The 13,938-nt window shown below is 27.4% G+C and overlaps 1 protein-coding gene across 3 annotated transcripts in view; it reads right to left on the reverse strand.

The window, feature by feature from the left end:
* The window catches only part of LOC107448201 (cell adhesion molecule Dscam1), a 255,187-nt gene that overhangs the window by 177,335 nt on the left and 63,914 nt on the right, over positions 1 to 13,938 (reverse strand). For all 3 annotated transcript variants that reach the window (XR_006225556.3, XM_071177674.2, XM_043045821.3), the window contains exon 3: positions 10,115 to 10,276. Coding sequence is in view for 2 of the 3 variants with exons in the window: in XM_071177674.2 (XP_071033775.2) it covers positions 10,115 to 10,276 (162 nt within the window). In the remaining variant the exon portion in view is untranslated. The remainder of the gene's footprint in view (positions 1 to 10,114; positions 10,277 to 13,938) is intronic.

The raw sequence follows: 13,938 nt of genomic DNA on the forward strand, positions 1-13,938 counted from the left end.
GAAATTTTTGAAATATTTTCAAAAGGCCTTTAGAAGAAAATAAGGGGAAAGTTTATTTAAAACAAATTCATTTATTTATCTAAACAAACTTTAATTCAATTATATTTTTACTTAATGAAATAAAGCAAGAGGAACAGAAATGTGTAAACAGAATTCTCAACGGAAACAAAGAATGGGTTTCAATATTTTCTTTGATTCAAATTAAATCACAGTGTGCCGCTACTTTGTTTACCAAATCTTCAAATTGAAATTGAATTCTCCCTTCGATTTATATTCGGAATGGGTTTCTTATAAATTTGCAAAATATGTAAATTTTTATCAACGATGTTTGAATAAATAATAGATTTCCATGTTTTACTTGAAAAAAAATATGTCTTAGGTAGTAGATATTAATTGAAAAGAGTAACACACTTTTCCTCACAGTTTTCTTGCGAACATTTTTATACAATTGTAACAGTTGTTTTCACTTCTATATATTATTATCATTTTGTTTTTAAATTATTAAAACTTACTTTTAAACAAAAAAAATAATTTCGTCTCGAAATCTTAATGCACAATTTCAAATTCTTGATTGCTTCAATTTGAACTTACAATTGATGAGCTTCTTATTAAAAATTAGACACATAACTAAATTGAATTTTGTTTCGCAAAATAAATAATTTGAAATTTTAAGAATTTGTTCTTCTTTATAAGATTTTTTAAAAGTTTTTCAAGAAAATATTTGGGTACAAAAAATTAGGATTTACATATTAGGTTCTTAAAAAACACTTATGTTTAAACAGGCAAAGTGTAATAAAAAATTGCAAATATACCTTTATATAATAAACATACTCTTATAACTGGAAAAAACTGGATTGGACTGGAAAAAACTAGAACTGGATTGGAAGCATTTATTAGTTCTGAAACTTGCATTTTCAGGACTTGGAATTAACCAAACTAAACTTTTCAAATTTCCCCCCGACATTTTAAGTTGTTTTATTGAAAAAACGGCTTTTCACTGATTTTTATCCTAATGGAAAATTGATTAAACCGTCAATTCAAATTCCAGTGTTTTCCATACAGTTTTGCTTACCATACAATAACTTTACCTTTTCTCAAATCATTCAACGATCATCTTTTATACTTGTTCTTAAATTTCTGCAATTAATCTATGGTTTGGAACATCTTATAAATGAAACTATGATTCAACTTTATTGTCAAACTTATATTCTACCTGATTATTATCATTCTTCTTGTATATCTTTTTCAAGTTAAGTTGCGGATGGCAACAGGATGGGCCACTAAAGTTTTAAACGTTTTTACACTTACATGATTTTAATTTGAAAGACTTTTAAGGTAAAGACAGTTTCTGACTTTTTTTTTAGTAATAAAATACTAGAACCGTGGCTCAAAGGACAGAGCACCTTCGTTTCTCTATGAGGTGACCCTTTATGCATTAATTCCTAATAAGTTTCAAAATTTTTTGTACAGATAGTAAATAGATTTCTACAAGAAATGTTCTTAAATCTGGTATTTAATTTGCGTACAACCTACTCTGTAAAATATTTTAGTTTACAGTAGCCATAATTTTTGGTGCTGAGATTAACTAAAAATTTTTAATGGTACACGTAGTCACAATTTTTTATTTACTTTTTCACTGTTATAGTTTTATTTATTCAACTTTTGTTTGTTTATTATTGACAAAGCATATTTTTAAAGGAATTAGAATCAATTTGTGGCTCCATTCAAAAAGTATTTTGTTCTAAAAACAAGCACATTGGTAATAGCTTCTCACTAATAATTCAAACAATTCTTATTTTGTCAATTTTTTTCACGATAGCTACAATTCTATATTTTAAAATTTGACTAGTTTTTTTTGTCGTATGCCTGTTTAGGCAGTGGGGGTGCGATTGCTCCTGTTTTTTAGTGGCGCCATCTATGGCCAGGAATTCGACATCTGCCACGCCATTCACACAGCCACAACCCGTCTATAGGGCGGGTCACATTCACACAAAAAGGAAAGGACATAGAACACACAGAGAGAGAAAGAAACATCCATGCCTTGTCCGGGATTAGAACCCAGGACCTTTCTGATGCAAGGACAGCTCCCTGCCACATACCCAGGCCGGTCGGCATGTGACTAGGTAGTTTACCCCAACACTATAAATAGCTACAACTATATATTAAAATATTTTTCAGAGTAGAAAAAAAAGGTTTTACCGCATAGTAAAATTATACTTTACATGAAATGAAAAAAAAAAGTTTCGTGATTAATAAGAACGAAATTTCTGATTTAGAATAAAAGTTTCCTTTTGATCATACCGCAAATTAAGATAAAGCATTTTCAGTTATACCTTTTTTAAATTTGAAAAATTTTTTCAAGCGTCTCATAGAAAATTTTCGAACATATTTTGAATACTCATTAAACTTAAAATTTTTACAGTATTCAGAAAAATACACATATTTTTAGATAAATATTTTGAAAATGCTTCTCAGCCGCCTTCATTTTGATGAATTTCATGAATATTTATACATAAGTTCATAATACATTTCAAGAATTTTTTATGCATAATATAAAGAGATTTCTACTAGCAAAGCTCTAAGATTTAGTATTTAAATAGAATTAACCTGCATCCTTAAAAAAAATGAAAGACGTTGTTTTACCGCATAATAAGATTATACTTTATACGAAATGGAAAAAAAAAGTTTCTTACGAAATAAGAACGAAATTTCTGTTTTCGAATAAAAGTTTCCTTTTTTGATCAAACAGAAAAATGATAAAAGGATAACAGAATCTTCTTGATGGATTAGTATAGAGCCGTAACTGGATGGAATTTTTTTTTCCGTGATCAATAAAGCATGATTCTTGGCTCTTATTTTGGCGTAGAAATAATGCGTTACTTTTGTTTCAATGTTTCTCACTCTTTCGTTGACCCGATTTATGCAAGTGAAAAACATTTTTCTTTCTTTTTTTTCTTTTTATTTACTCTTTTTTTGTTTCATAGTTGTTTTCTTTTTTTTCTATTTCAGTTGTGATTCAGGGTTTTCAGAAAGAATTTATGCCAAAACAAAATTTATGTCATTGTTTTCAATGTTTGCTAGACATTTCAATGATACTTTTGCATTTGGACAGAATAAAACGAATTAAAGTTTTCTTTTTAGAATAAATTGTAAAAAGTTGGAAGGATACTTACAGTTCATTTCATTCTTGGGATTGGATTTTACTTTTTAAAATATTTAAAAATTAGTATAATAGTCCAATAAGCATCACAACAAAGTATTTGCAATTCTAAAACCTCATTCTTAATTTTCAATTAGATCAAGATAAAACTGAGTAACTGAAATCCATATGCAGTAAAGAGGCCTTTAAAATCAAATATTCACCACTTCTCTTCAAATATATGTACTGAATCAATAATGTTCTATACTAATAGTTACTCCTTTATCTTATAAAACCCTAAGCTCGTATTTTTTCTAGCTATGACTGCAACTATAGTTAAAAACGCTACTCTACAACTTTACAACTTTCAAACTGTAGCTGCCCCTTATATATATATATATATATATATATATATATATATATATATATATATATATATATATATATATATATATATATATATATATATATATATATATATATATATACATATAACAAGACAAAAAGGATAAAAAGAAAAGAGAGAATACCGAAGAAAATTAAGAAAAATAATAATATAACTAACAAATCAAACACACTTCAGTACTGCAGTAAGGACGCGCCATAAAAAGATCCCTCTACACCCTATTTGCGATTTTGTTTTCATGTTTTGCGGTCTGGTAGACTTGTTGCGAAGATATTTTGAATAATTTTCGCTACTCGTTTTGTATTTTGCATTTCGTGTTTTGTTCCGTATTTTTCTTGCATTTTATTTCCTATTTTTTGCCTAATTTGCTATATATTCATTTCAATTTTTTGGGTGCTCCTTACACTATTGTATTGATTTATTTTGCTTCTATATTAATGCAATATTGGAAAGCATCGTTTTCGCAGATATAATAGTGTGAGCTGATGGCTTGATTATATCTTTCCATTAATTTTGTTTTCCGGCTTTTTAATTTTAATTTTTTTAAATAAAAATGATTTTTTTTAAATATTTAAAAATATTTTATTACAATAATTTTAATTCTGCACGAATGCCCAAAGATGAAAAATATGGTAACACTCGTCATGCAAACATTCGTTAGTTAAATGAAGTTAAAGATTCGTCTTTCAAAATAAAATTACTTTTTCTTAACCTCTTAATTATTATACTAACTATTAACTGATTATTAAAATTCGTAGACAGAAAAATATAGATTGTTTGCTCTACGAGGACGAATGTGATACGCATGAAGAAAGCAAAAGACATTTTACTATGCACATTTAAGACTTCTATAGGTGCGAAAGTAATTATTAAAGAAACCAATTTCTTTTATTCAATTCACTGTAATAATTGTTTTTTTTAAACGAAAAAGAAATATTTGGTACTCAATAAATAAAATTATTTTATTAAACGTCTTCGTTTCTTTATCTTGCAAAGATTTATGCATTTTGAAGTACAATTTTATCTTTATTTTTGATGTTAAAAATACTTTTTGTTTACAAAACATGAATATTTTTTATAAAACTAAATTAAAATTAACTTAAACATATTTTTACATACATTTCAGCTTAGCTTCCATTTTAATTTTTGTTTGAAAATAAATAATTTTTATCAGTCAATTAACTGTTTGCTTTTAAACCATAAAGCGGCGAGTATCATGAAATAAATTTAATTTCACTCCGAGTCGAAAAAGATTAATTTCCAAAATATTCGAAAATTCATTGTGATTTTGGCTCGATGGAAAACCGAAAAGTTTAATAATTTTATCGAAACGTAGATTTTAATATAATCAGTAATAAAATAAGGTTTCATAATCTATGATTGAATCTGGTAAAATTTGGTAATTTTACCATGTTACCTTAGACCATGGCATAAAAACCATTTATTGGGTTACATTTATTTTTCAGTTTTGAATTTTTTACTAAATGTGATGTAATAAGAACTATAACTTTGAAAACCATAATTTCCAGTGAACTTTTACTATATGAACCGGAAAAAACTACCAAAATGAATGGTTTAAATACCGTGTATTTTATTTTCTTCACCATAATTACGGTTCATTTACAAGAAGTGCTATTACCGTACAGTACTGCATTTTTACTAGATTTTTTTCCCGTGTATTAAAGGTTTTTGGTACGTAAGAAAAAGCTAAAAGAAAACGAGTGAAAAATCCTTTTTAAAGTATATGATTGACGCAACTTCTTTTAATAGGGTTTTTTGAAATTATTTTCAATTTTTATTGCAGTTAATTAGTGTTTTTTAAGGTGAAGCTTACTTTCAATGTAATATTTCGTTTATTTTAGAAACAGAATTTATCTTTGCATTCGTCAGTCAAAGATAAGCTTAGTAAATCATTTTTTATAGCATCACAAGTGCATTTAATTTTGAAGCATCCAAGCATCATATTTTAAAACAAAGATTTGTAACATAATCAAGATTATGTACTGAAAATGCATCTGCAATAAACGAAAAATATAATCATAACTTAAACCATTAGTAACTGTTTAAGTATGTCATAAAAATCAACAGTAGTTGTAATTTGTATGAATAGTTATACTTCATGTGTATGAATTCATGCAACGTTAGACATGAACACCAAAATTTAAGCCTCTCGGATTTTCTATTTCGAGGGATAAAATTAAACACATCGTTAGGCTTAGGGGAAAATACTCCCTCTCGGGGGAAATGCAACAACGTTAAAACAATTTTGTCTCGAATGGCTTTCAATTTCAATATCTTCCTCGAACTCAAATATCTAAAGTAATATCGTCTTCTCCTTTTATCATAATTTTCCTCCATTTCAATTAAAGGCACTGATGAGTGATGATTCCATTCTATCACCTCCCCCTTCGCAACAACCAATCAGGTTAGATTAATAACCCCTTTTCCTGGAAACACAAAGTTCAAAAGGGGGAGAGCTCGCTGAAAAGAGGAAGCTTAACTTTATTGGACTGCAGTTATTGAAGTTTGTTGAATCTATTATCGCTGACGGAATTACTTTTGCAATAAACGGAAACAAATGCGATACTTTTGTCTGCAGTAGTCACGCATTCCTCAAATATGAGAGAGAAAAATAGCATATAATAGTATTTTTAAGGTACTGGATAAAATTAATTAAGGTAGAAGGAAAAATAGCTTAAAGATGAATCTCTGTATTAAATTAAACATCTGCGAAAGTAATTTTACTGATATCTCATTCATTCAGGATTAGGTTTTTTTTTATTTCTCCGTATTCAGTTGGTAAATGCACTGATGGTAACAGATAATTTTGGTAATTGGTAATCGTATTTGATAATGACCTTTAACTGTCTAGTATTAGTAATTTTTTCAAAAGAGCAAAGTTACAGGAAATATTTTTTTCTCTGAGCACAAAATTTTATTGGTAGTATTACCACCACCATAAACAAACTTTTTTTAAAAAAAGGTTTCAGACTTGAAGAAAAAAAATCTATTTACACTATTAATCGCAACTTAGACTAAGTATGAAATTTGATACACGTGACAAATCTGACGAGCTATTAACAGTGCTGACAGGATTAATATCCTTAAAACCTTCTTGATTGACGAAGACAATTTTTAAGAGCACATTCGAAGAGGTGAGCAGCATTCCCCAAGCTACATTGACACAGATTCGTTCCAATGACCAGACACATTCACACATCACACAGAAAAAAAGCATACTTGCCATGGTTGCGGGATTCGAACCCGCAACCTTTTATACTTTTATTTTCAGGAAAAATATTAACATTACAAAAAGTTTCATACCATTATGGTTATTAGCACATGATTTAAATTAAAAGTTACGAGCGAAAACTTCTTATGATTTCCCTTTAGGTGTTAGGCATGCATGACGAACATTTGTTTCGGTTTCGTCAGAAAATACATTGATGACGTTTATTATTCGTAGTTTTAGAAAAGCTAGGAAGAGGGCAATCGAGTACTTTCTTTGTAGGAAAATATGAGAAACTTCTTTAGAAAAAGCTCAAAATAAAGGACTTTGGAGAAACTTGTAAAGAATTATTACTCGCTTAAAAAAATTGACAGAGGTACGCTGGCAGAACTAAAATTGGCTAAATTCTAGAAATCAATCGGGTCGTTTACAGTATGCTTATTTTATAGAATACTTCCATGCTTAAGAAGTACGCATTGAAAAATTGCACTTTTTCTAGAATTATAAACTATGTTGAAACTTCCGCAGCTGTGTATGGTACTCAAGATTCAGACTCTTTTCTTTTCACATTGAAATGTAACAAAAGCATTTTAATCCTGAATTAAGATATTTTTGAAAAATGCACGATAGTTTAAGCGTTGCTAATTGGTGGTATGTTTCTGCAATTTATCCGTGTTGTAACAACTATTGAAATGCCTTTTGCTCATAAAGAGTTAACAAGTTCTTAGGAAGGAGAAAGACGTCCCTTGGGACATTTGCTTTCCTATAAAAGAAAGTAACAGCATGTTCACACAATCCACTTCTGCCCTTGTCTTTTTCTAGATATATCAAGCTGTTAAAAAAGTATTTGGTCTTAAGATCCACAGCCAGCCAAAAATGCTAAACAAATTTCATAATAATTGTCTTTTTCTCACGATGTATAAATTTTTAAAGTACGTAATTTTTAATGGCAAGAGCTGGTCATTGAATTTTTTTAGTTTTCCCGGGTATAAAATAAAAATTAGAGTTGACAATTGACCACAACACGACATAAATTATCGTAATAAAATCTAAAAACATTTTACAATCATGCATGCACTCATAACTCTTAACTATTTTAATACAAATTACATCATTAAGCTAGCTGTATACCCGTTCTTAGCACTGGTAAAAAAATTAACTAATAAATAAATCGTTATCACTTAACACTATAAATTAATGTACACAGCTGAAGGACATTTAGTTACTCAATTAAGAAAGTTAAAATAATTCAAAAGATATTCAAATAATATTCAAATAGTTAATTTAACCTTTTCGCTATCCAACTTTAAATTTACTCAATCACTCTGTAAAGAATTAAATAGTTGAAGCCAACAACTCAATGACTATTGAAGTTTGTCATCAATCAGTTGTTTTATCAATCATTCATTTATTCAATCACTATTTCAAGAATACAAATATTTAATTTTAACAACGTTGTGAATCAAGTTTTAAATCATAATTTTATCATCCCATAAGCACTTTATTGTTTAAAATAAAGAGCATGTTTCTTAGAAAAAACAGTTTTATATACACAATAAAATTCATTTCAGAAACAAATTAAAACTATATGCACTTATTTTCGAAATATTAGAAATATATATGTATATATAAAAGAAGACAAAAGCGTTATTCAATTTTTGATAAATACTTCCATATCAAGATGTACTTCATTTTTATGTTAATCAATTTGCACAATGCATTTATAAACTGCAAACTGCAATTAATGATTATATTTTTCTAACAAACAATGTGCAACCTAAATTTTATAGATAAACCCTTATTGGATAAAATATATATTCTATTGTTCGTAAACAATAACTTATTCAGCAATTAGGAGTGACAACCTTTAGAAATAAAGTAAAATATTGCAAGCGATTATAATAATTTCAATTTGTCCTGAGGTAAGGAACTATTTTTTTTTATTCTTATTTGTACAATTTATCTAACATAGGAAGAAAAGAAGTGTTTAAATTAACATCACAGGGAAGCGGAATTATTTTATTTCAAAAATTTATGCAGTTTCACTGAATATGCTTTGACAATTTTATTCAAAAATTGGAAATTATTGATTAGATCGAGAAGAGAAGAATTTAACTATAAAAATGTAAAAACATGATACGAGTTTTAAAGTGTACTTTATTTTGTAAAGTAATTGAGAAGAGCTTTTGGAGTATAATCTTTGCAAGTTATCTTATTTTAACTTGGAAATAAATTGAATCCTTGATATGAAAGTTAGTAATTCAATAATCCTTGATTTAACAAACATGAATCCTGAATCATCAAATGTAAGCATTTTTAAACAACATTTTTTTTTTAAATTCACTGAAAGGTTATTTTCGAAAATAGTTAAACAATGAAGGACAGAATGCAAAATGTTTTAAAATTAATTAAATTAATTTTAAAACATAATTAAACAATAGAGTTTTCAACGCATATTATGCACATTTTTCTTCTCTTGTTTTATTTAAAAACGCAAACTCTTAGACCTGTTTTTTAGCTCTTGAAACATGTCGACTGTAATTTTCTAATAATATATTTTTGAAGTGAATGAAATTTCTAACCAGGTAATATGAGTCGTTCACTTAAGTATGAGCACATTTAGCGATAAATATAAGATTATATTTTTGTAAATATGAATGTTTATTTATAAGCGGCTCTTGTAAAAAAAAAGGAATCAATGCTTAATTTAGTTTTATGTGTCTCCCAAATTTAATATTTCTGATCCATATTATTATTTTACTTTATTTTCAGATCGTAAATTTTCACATAATTATGCTTATAAAAGATTGAATTCAGTGCTCACAAATGGTGAACAACCTAAATAACTTTTGATCTAATAATCGGATTTTCCTGTATTACGACTCAATCTTAATAAATCTAGAAAAATCTAAACATGCTAATAAATCAGTGCAGATGATATTTTGAATCAAAAAATCTTATACAAAAACATACTTCGTACATTTTCTTTCCCGATCCTTTTAAACTTAAACTCTATATAGTTTTCTCAAATTTGTAAAGTTTATAGATAAGTTAAAATCATTGCCTATAAACAGCTAAAACAAATATTTTTTTCTAGCTGTAACTTCCGAAAACCACGTTAGGAATTTTATATATGCCTTTTATTTACATATTCAATACCTACTGCAATAAAAATCTATGCATTACTTTTTAAAAACCTTTAAATGAAACCAATAAAAAAGACTCAAAATGAATAAAAAATCTAAGTTAAATGGTTTAAACTGATTTTAAAAATTAATTTCTCATTTGTTTTCAGTCTGCATGATTAAAATATTGTTAATTTAAAGTAAAATTTACTCACCTTCTATATCCGTACTTTTCAAAACTACATCTTCGTCAATTACCCATGAATCTATAGTCACGTATTCCCTAACAAATGCTGGTAAATGACACCGAAGTACGGCCGTATTCCCTCTAATAACAAAATCATCATATACTTGAGGCACAAACTTCTGTTGAACAACTACAGAAAAGAAAGAACAATTAATTAACCGAATGATTCAAAATGTAGTTTATTCTATAGTTATGCTACTAACAGATCAGTTTTCCAACCTGGACATAGTTCAAAATGCATATTTAATAAAACAGACACAGTTTAAAACGGCTGTTTAAGAAAATGGACATAGAATTTGATTCTATTTTTCAAGCCTTTCAAAGGAAAATGTTTCTTCTTTACAGAATAAATTATCCAAAATAAATTTATGCAGTAAATTTGTCTTGAATATATTATCCAAAATAAATTTGTTAATCCAAATGAATTTTTGACGCATAGTCGCCATTTTTCTAAATAACTTAACACATTTTTTTATAATTAGTCTTTTCTGAAACATACAAAATCCTCATAAAAATTCAAAACCAACTGCTCTTTTTGTACCAGGTTGTCAATGGGCTTGTCATTTTATAACAGCGGTATTAAAATGACTTTGCATGAATTTGAAGATTTTTTAAAACCACTTTCTCGTATCCTATAGTGTGTAAACTTTATTTCTACTTCTTTATGGAATAAGAAATCGAAAAATACATTTAAAAGGCAGCAATTACGGATCACCCTGTATAATAAAAATTAAAATAAAATTTAAAAATATCCGAACTGCGTATTTTATGGATCTTTGCACATAGCATAAAAATATACAAAAGATGGAAATTAAACTTAGAAACAAGCATTACAAATACTTTCCTTCTAATAAATATGAAGTGCTAATTTTTCTGTACATGAAATGTAATTAATGTTATCCAAAATTATAATTATCATTATTTAATAATTATCATATAAGACTTATTATTATCAAAAATCATAACTATTATTACTTATTAATCATTACACAGAATTTATTAGTTATTTCCAAAAATCATAATTAATATCACTTACTAATTATTACATAGAACTTATTAATTATTACCAAAAATTTTAATAATAAATATTTCTTATTAATTACTACATAAAATTTATTAACTATTATTAAATATTATAACATCAGTTTAGTGATGTTCCGTTTAAAAACGCGTGTTTTTTTAAAAAGTAATCAATAGGGTTGCTTAAACTTTGACATTTTATTATCTTTGTACTATGTAAACAACATCTCAAGTTTTAAATAAAATAGGATTGAAGACATAATTGAGAGCCTTAAATATATTTAAAAGATATTTATAATCTATAAGATATTTTGTTAATAAAAAGTATATATGTGCTTATAAATAGAACAAACGATTGAGTTTTATAGTTTAAAATATGATCCTTCACCCAACGCGTATTTAAATTTCTGATCGAGGAGCTTTTAATCCTTAAAATAACATTTATTTCCACTTACAGATTATATTAAAAGCTTACTTTGATAATATGTTTCGTGTTTCATTAATTTTATTTCTGCTAAGATAATATCTGTACATTTTAAAATACGTTTCCTTTTTTTTACATATATATTTGCGCGTTTAACATAATTTCTGTTCTTTATAAAAAGGGTATTTCTTTTAATGAGTACTTGGCTGTTTTCGAGCAATATTTATTTAATTAACTAAACTGTATTTTGATCATTGTCTTGTGTTAACAATACTGCTTTTAAATAATAAAACTCATTAAAAATTTATATCAAAATCCTAAATAAATAAAAATAATTGTTAATTAATCGTATCATTAGCGTAAGCTTTTGAATTCAAAATATTTTTAATATTTGAAAAAACGAATGCCAAAATTAATTTCGTAGAGCTCTTTATGAATCTTGTTTGAACAAAAGATTCTAGGCAATATTAATGCATTATCATTTCCCCCAAATTAAAATTATTTTTAATATTTGTAAAAACGAATGCTAAAATAAATTTCGTAGAGCTCTTTATCAATTTTGTTTGAACAAATGATTTTCAGCAATAGTAGCGCATTATTATTTCTCCCAAACTAAAAATATTTTTAATATTTGTAAAAGCGAATGCTAAAATAAATTTCGTAGAGTTCTTTATGAATCTTGTTTGAACAAAAGATTTTCAGCAATAGTAATGCATTATTATTTCCCCAAAACTATGGACTACACAGGAAATGACTGATCGGACATTTGAGCTCAGTTATTGCACTAATCGTAGCAGCAATATTGTCCAAAATCAAAAATCCATTAAAATTGAAAAACAAGATTTGCTCTGTTTTTGCAACAAATCCATCAGTTACAATACCAAGAGCAGTTTAATTTTTAGGAACTTAATATTTTCAATATTTTATGTCGTATTTGAATTAACTATTTAAATTTTATTTAAAATAAATATACTCATCCTTTGAATTTTTATCTGAAATACATTGGTATTAGCTTTTCAGAATTCATCACAATAATTTTTAGAATAAATGCATAAAATTATATGTATTTTTTCTTAAAAACATATCAAATGATTCAAAATACCTATCAAATGAAATGATTTCAAAATTTAAATCAATCAATTTTTTTAACAAAAATAATGTTAACATATCAAATATTTCAGATATTAATGCAGTCCATGTTTTTAATAGTCATTTTTTACAATTCTTTGAGATACCTGTAATTTGTTTAAATTCAAATTGCGAAAAAAATTTATAGAAAAAAGGTATCCAAACTTTTAGAATCACTTGAATTTGAAAATGAGAGGAAAAGGAAAAGTTTTATATCACACTTTAATTAAGGTAAAACATAACAACACAATACGTTCCTTGTTTAATTTGATATCATTACTCTAAACATTTTAAAAAATGAAAGTTTTAAGTTTTTCATATCCGGAGTTTTCTTAATTAAAAAAATGTAAAAGGTAGTTTTATTAACTGATAGGCGTTTTATTCCGTATTTTAATAAGCGTTTGTTAAATCACTAAGATTCCAAATATAATTTACTTTTATCTATGTTTTTATTCTCCTGGTATTAAAATTAGTGTAATTGAAAACAGTTTAGATTGAAATGGATGGATTTTCGATGATAACGGTAAAAATCAAAATTAAAGGAAAATAATGCTTCCTACAATAATGATGAAGATATACCGAAGAGCCATTACATTATGACCACCCTCCATCTATAACAATAGGCTCGCCCAGGTTTTAATGGTTTCTCGCCCAGGAAAAATGTTTTCATTGGGCACATTAGGACCCATAATCCTCATAGAACAATCCCTAACGTCTGTAAGCTACTTGAACATAGTTGCAGACCGGGTTCACCCATTCATGGCAACAGCTTCTCCTGCGGGGGATGGTGTTTACCAATAGGATAATGCACCATGTCATAAGGGTCGAATTGTCGAGGAACATTCCAGTGACTTTCAAGTCATGTCTTGGCCCCCAAATTCACCTGACCTTAATCCAATAGAGCATTTTTGGCCCTACTTGGAAAACCAAATTCGGGCTGCCACGCTATCCTCTAGCAATGTAAGGAAATTGCAGGACCAGTTGTTGAGCGCTTGGTACCAGATACCTCAGACTACCTATCAGCACCTTGTGGAATCAATGCCACGGCGGGTGCTATAATTTTGAGGGCTAAAGGTTGTCCTACATGTTATTAGCTGGTCATAATGTAATGGTTCTTCGGTGTATATTATGAAAACAAAACTAATCGCAGATAATGAAAAGTGGATGTTATTTAGAATAAAGTTTTTTTATTTCTAAACTAATAATAATGAGCTCAAGTT

The sequence above is a fragment of the Parasteatoda tepidariorum genome, chromosome 3, assembly GCF_982258835.1.
Source record: "Parasteatoda tepidariorum strain Cologne lab strain chromosome 3, Ptep-v5.0, whole genome shotgun sequence".
NCBI classification, from domain to species: Eukaryota; Metazoa; Arthropoda; class Arachnida; order Araneae; family Theridiidae; genus Parasteatoda; species Parasteatoda tepidariorum.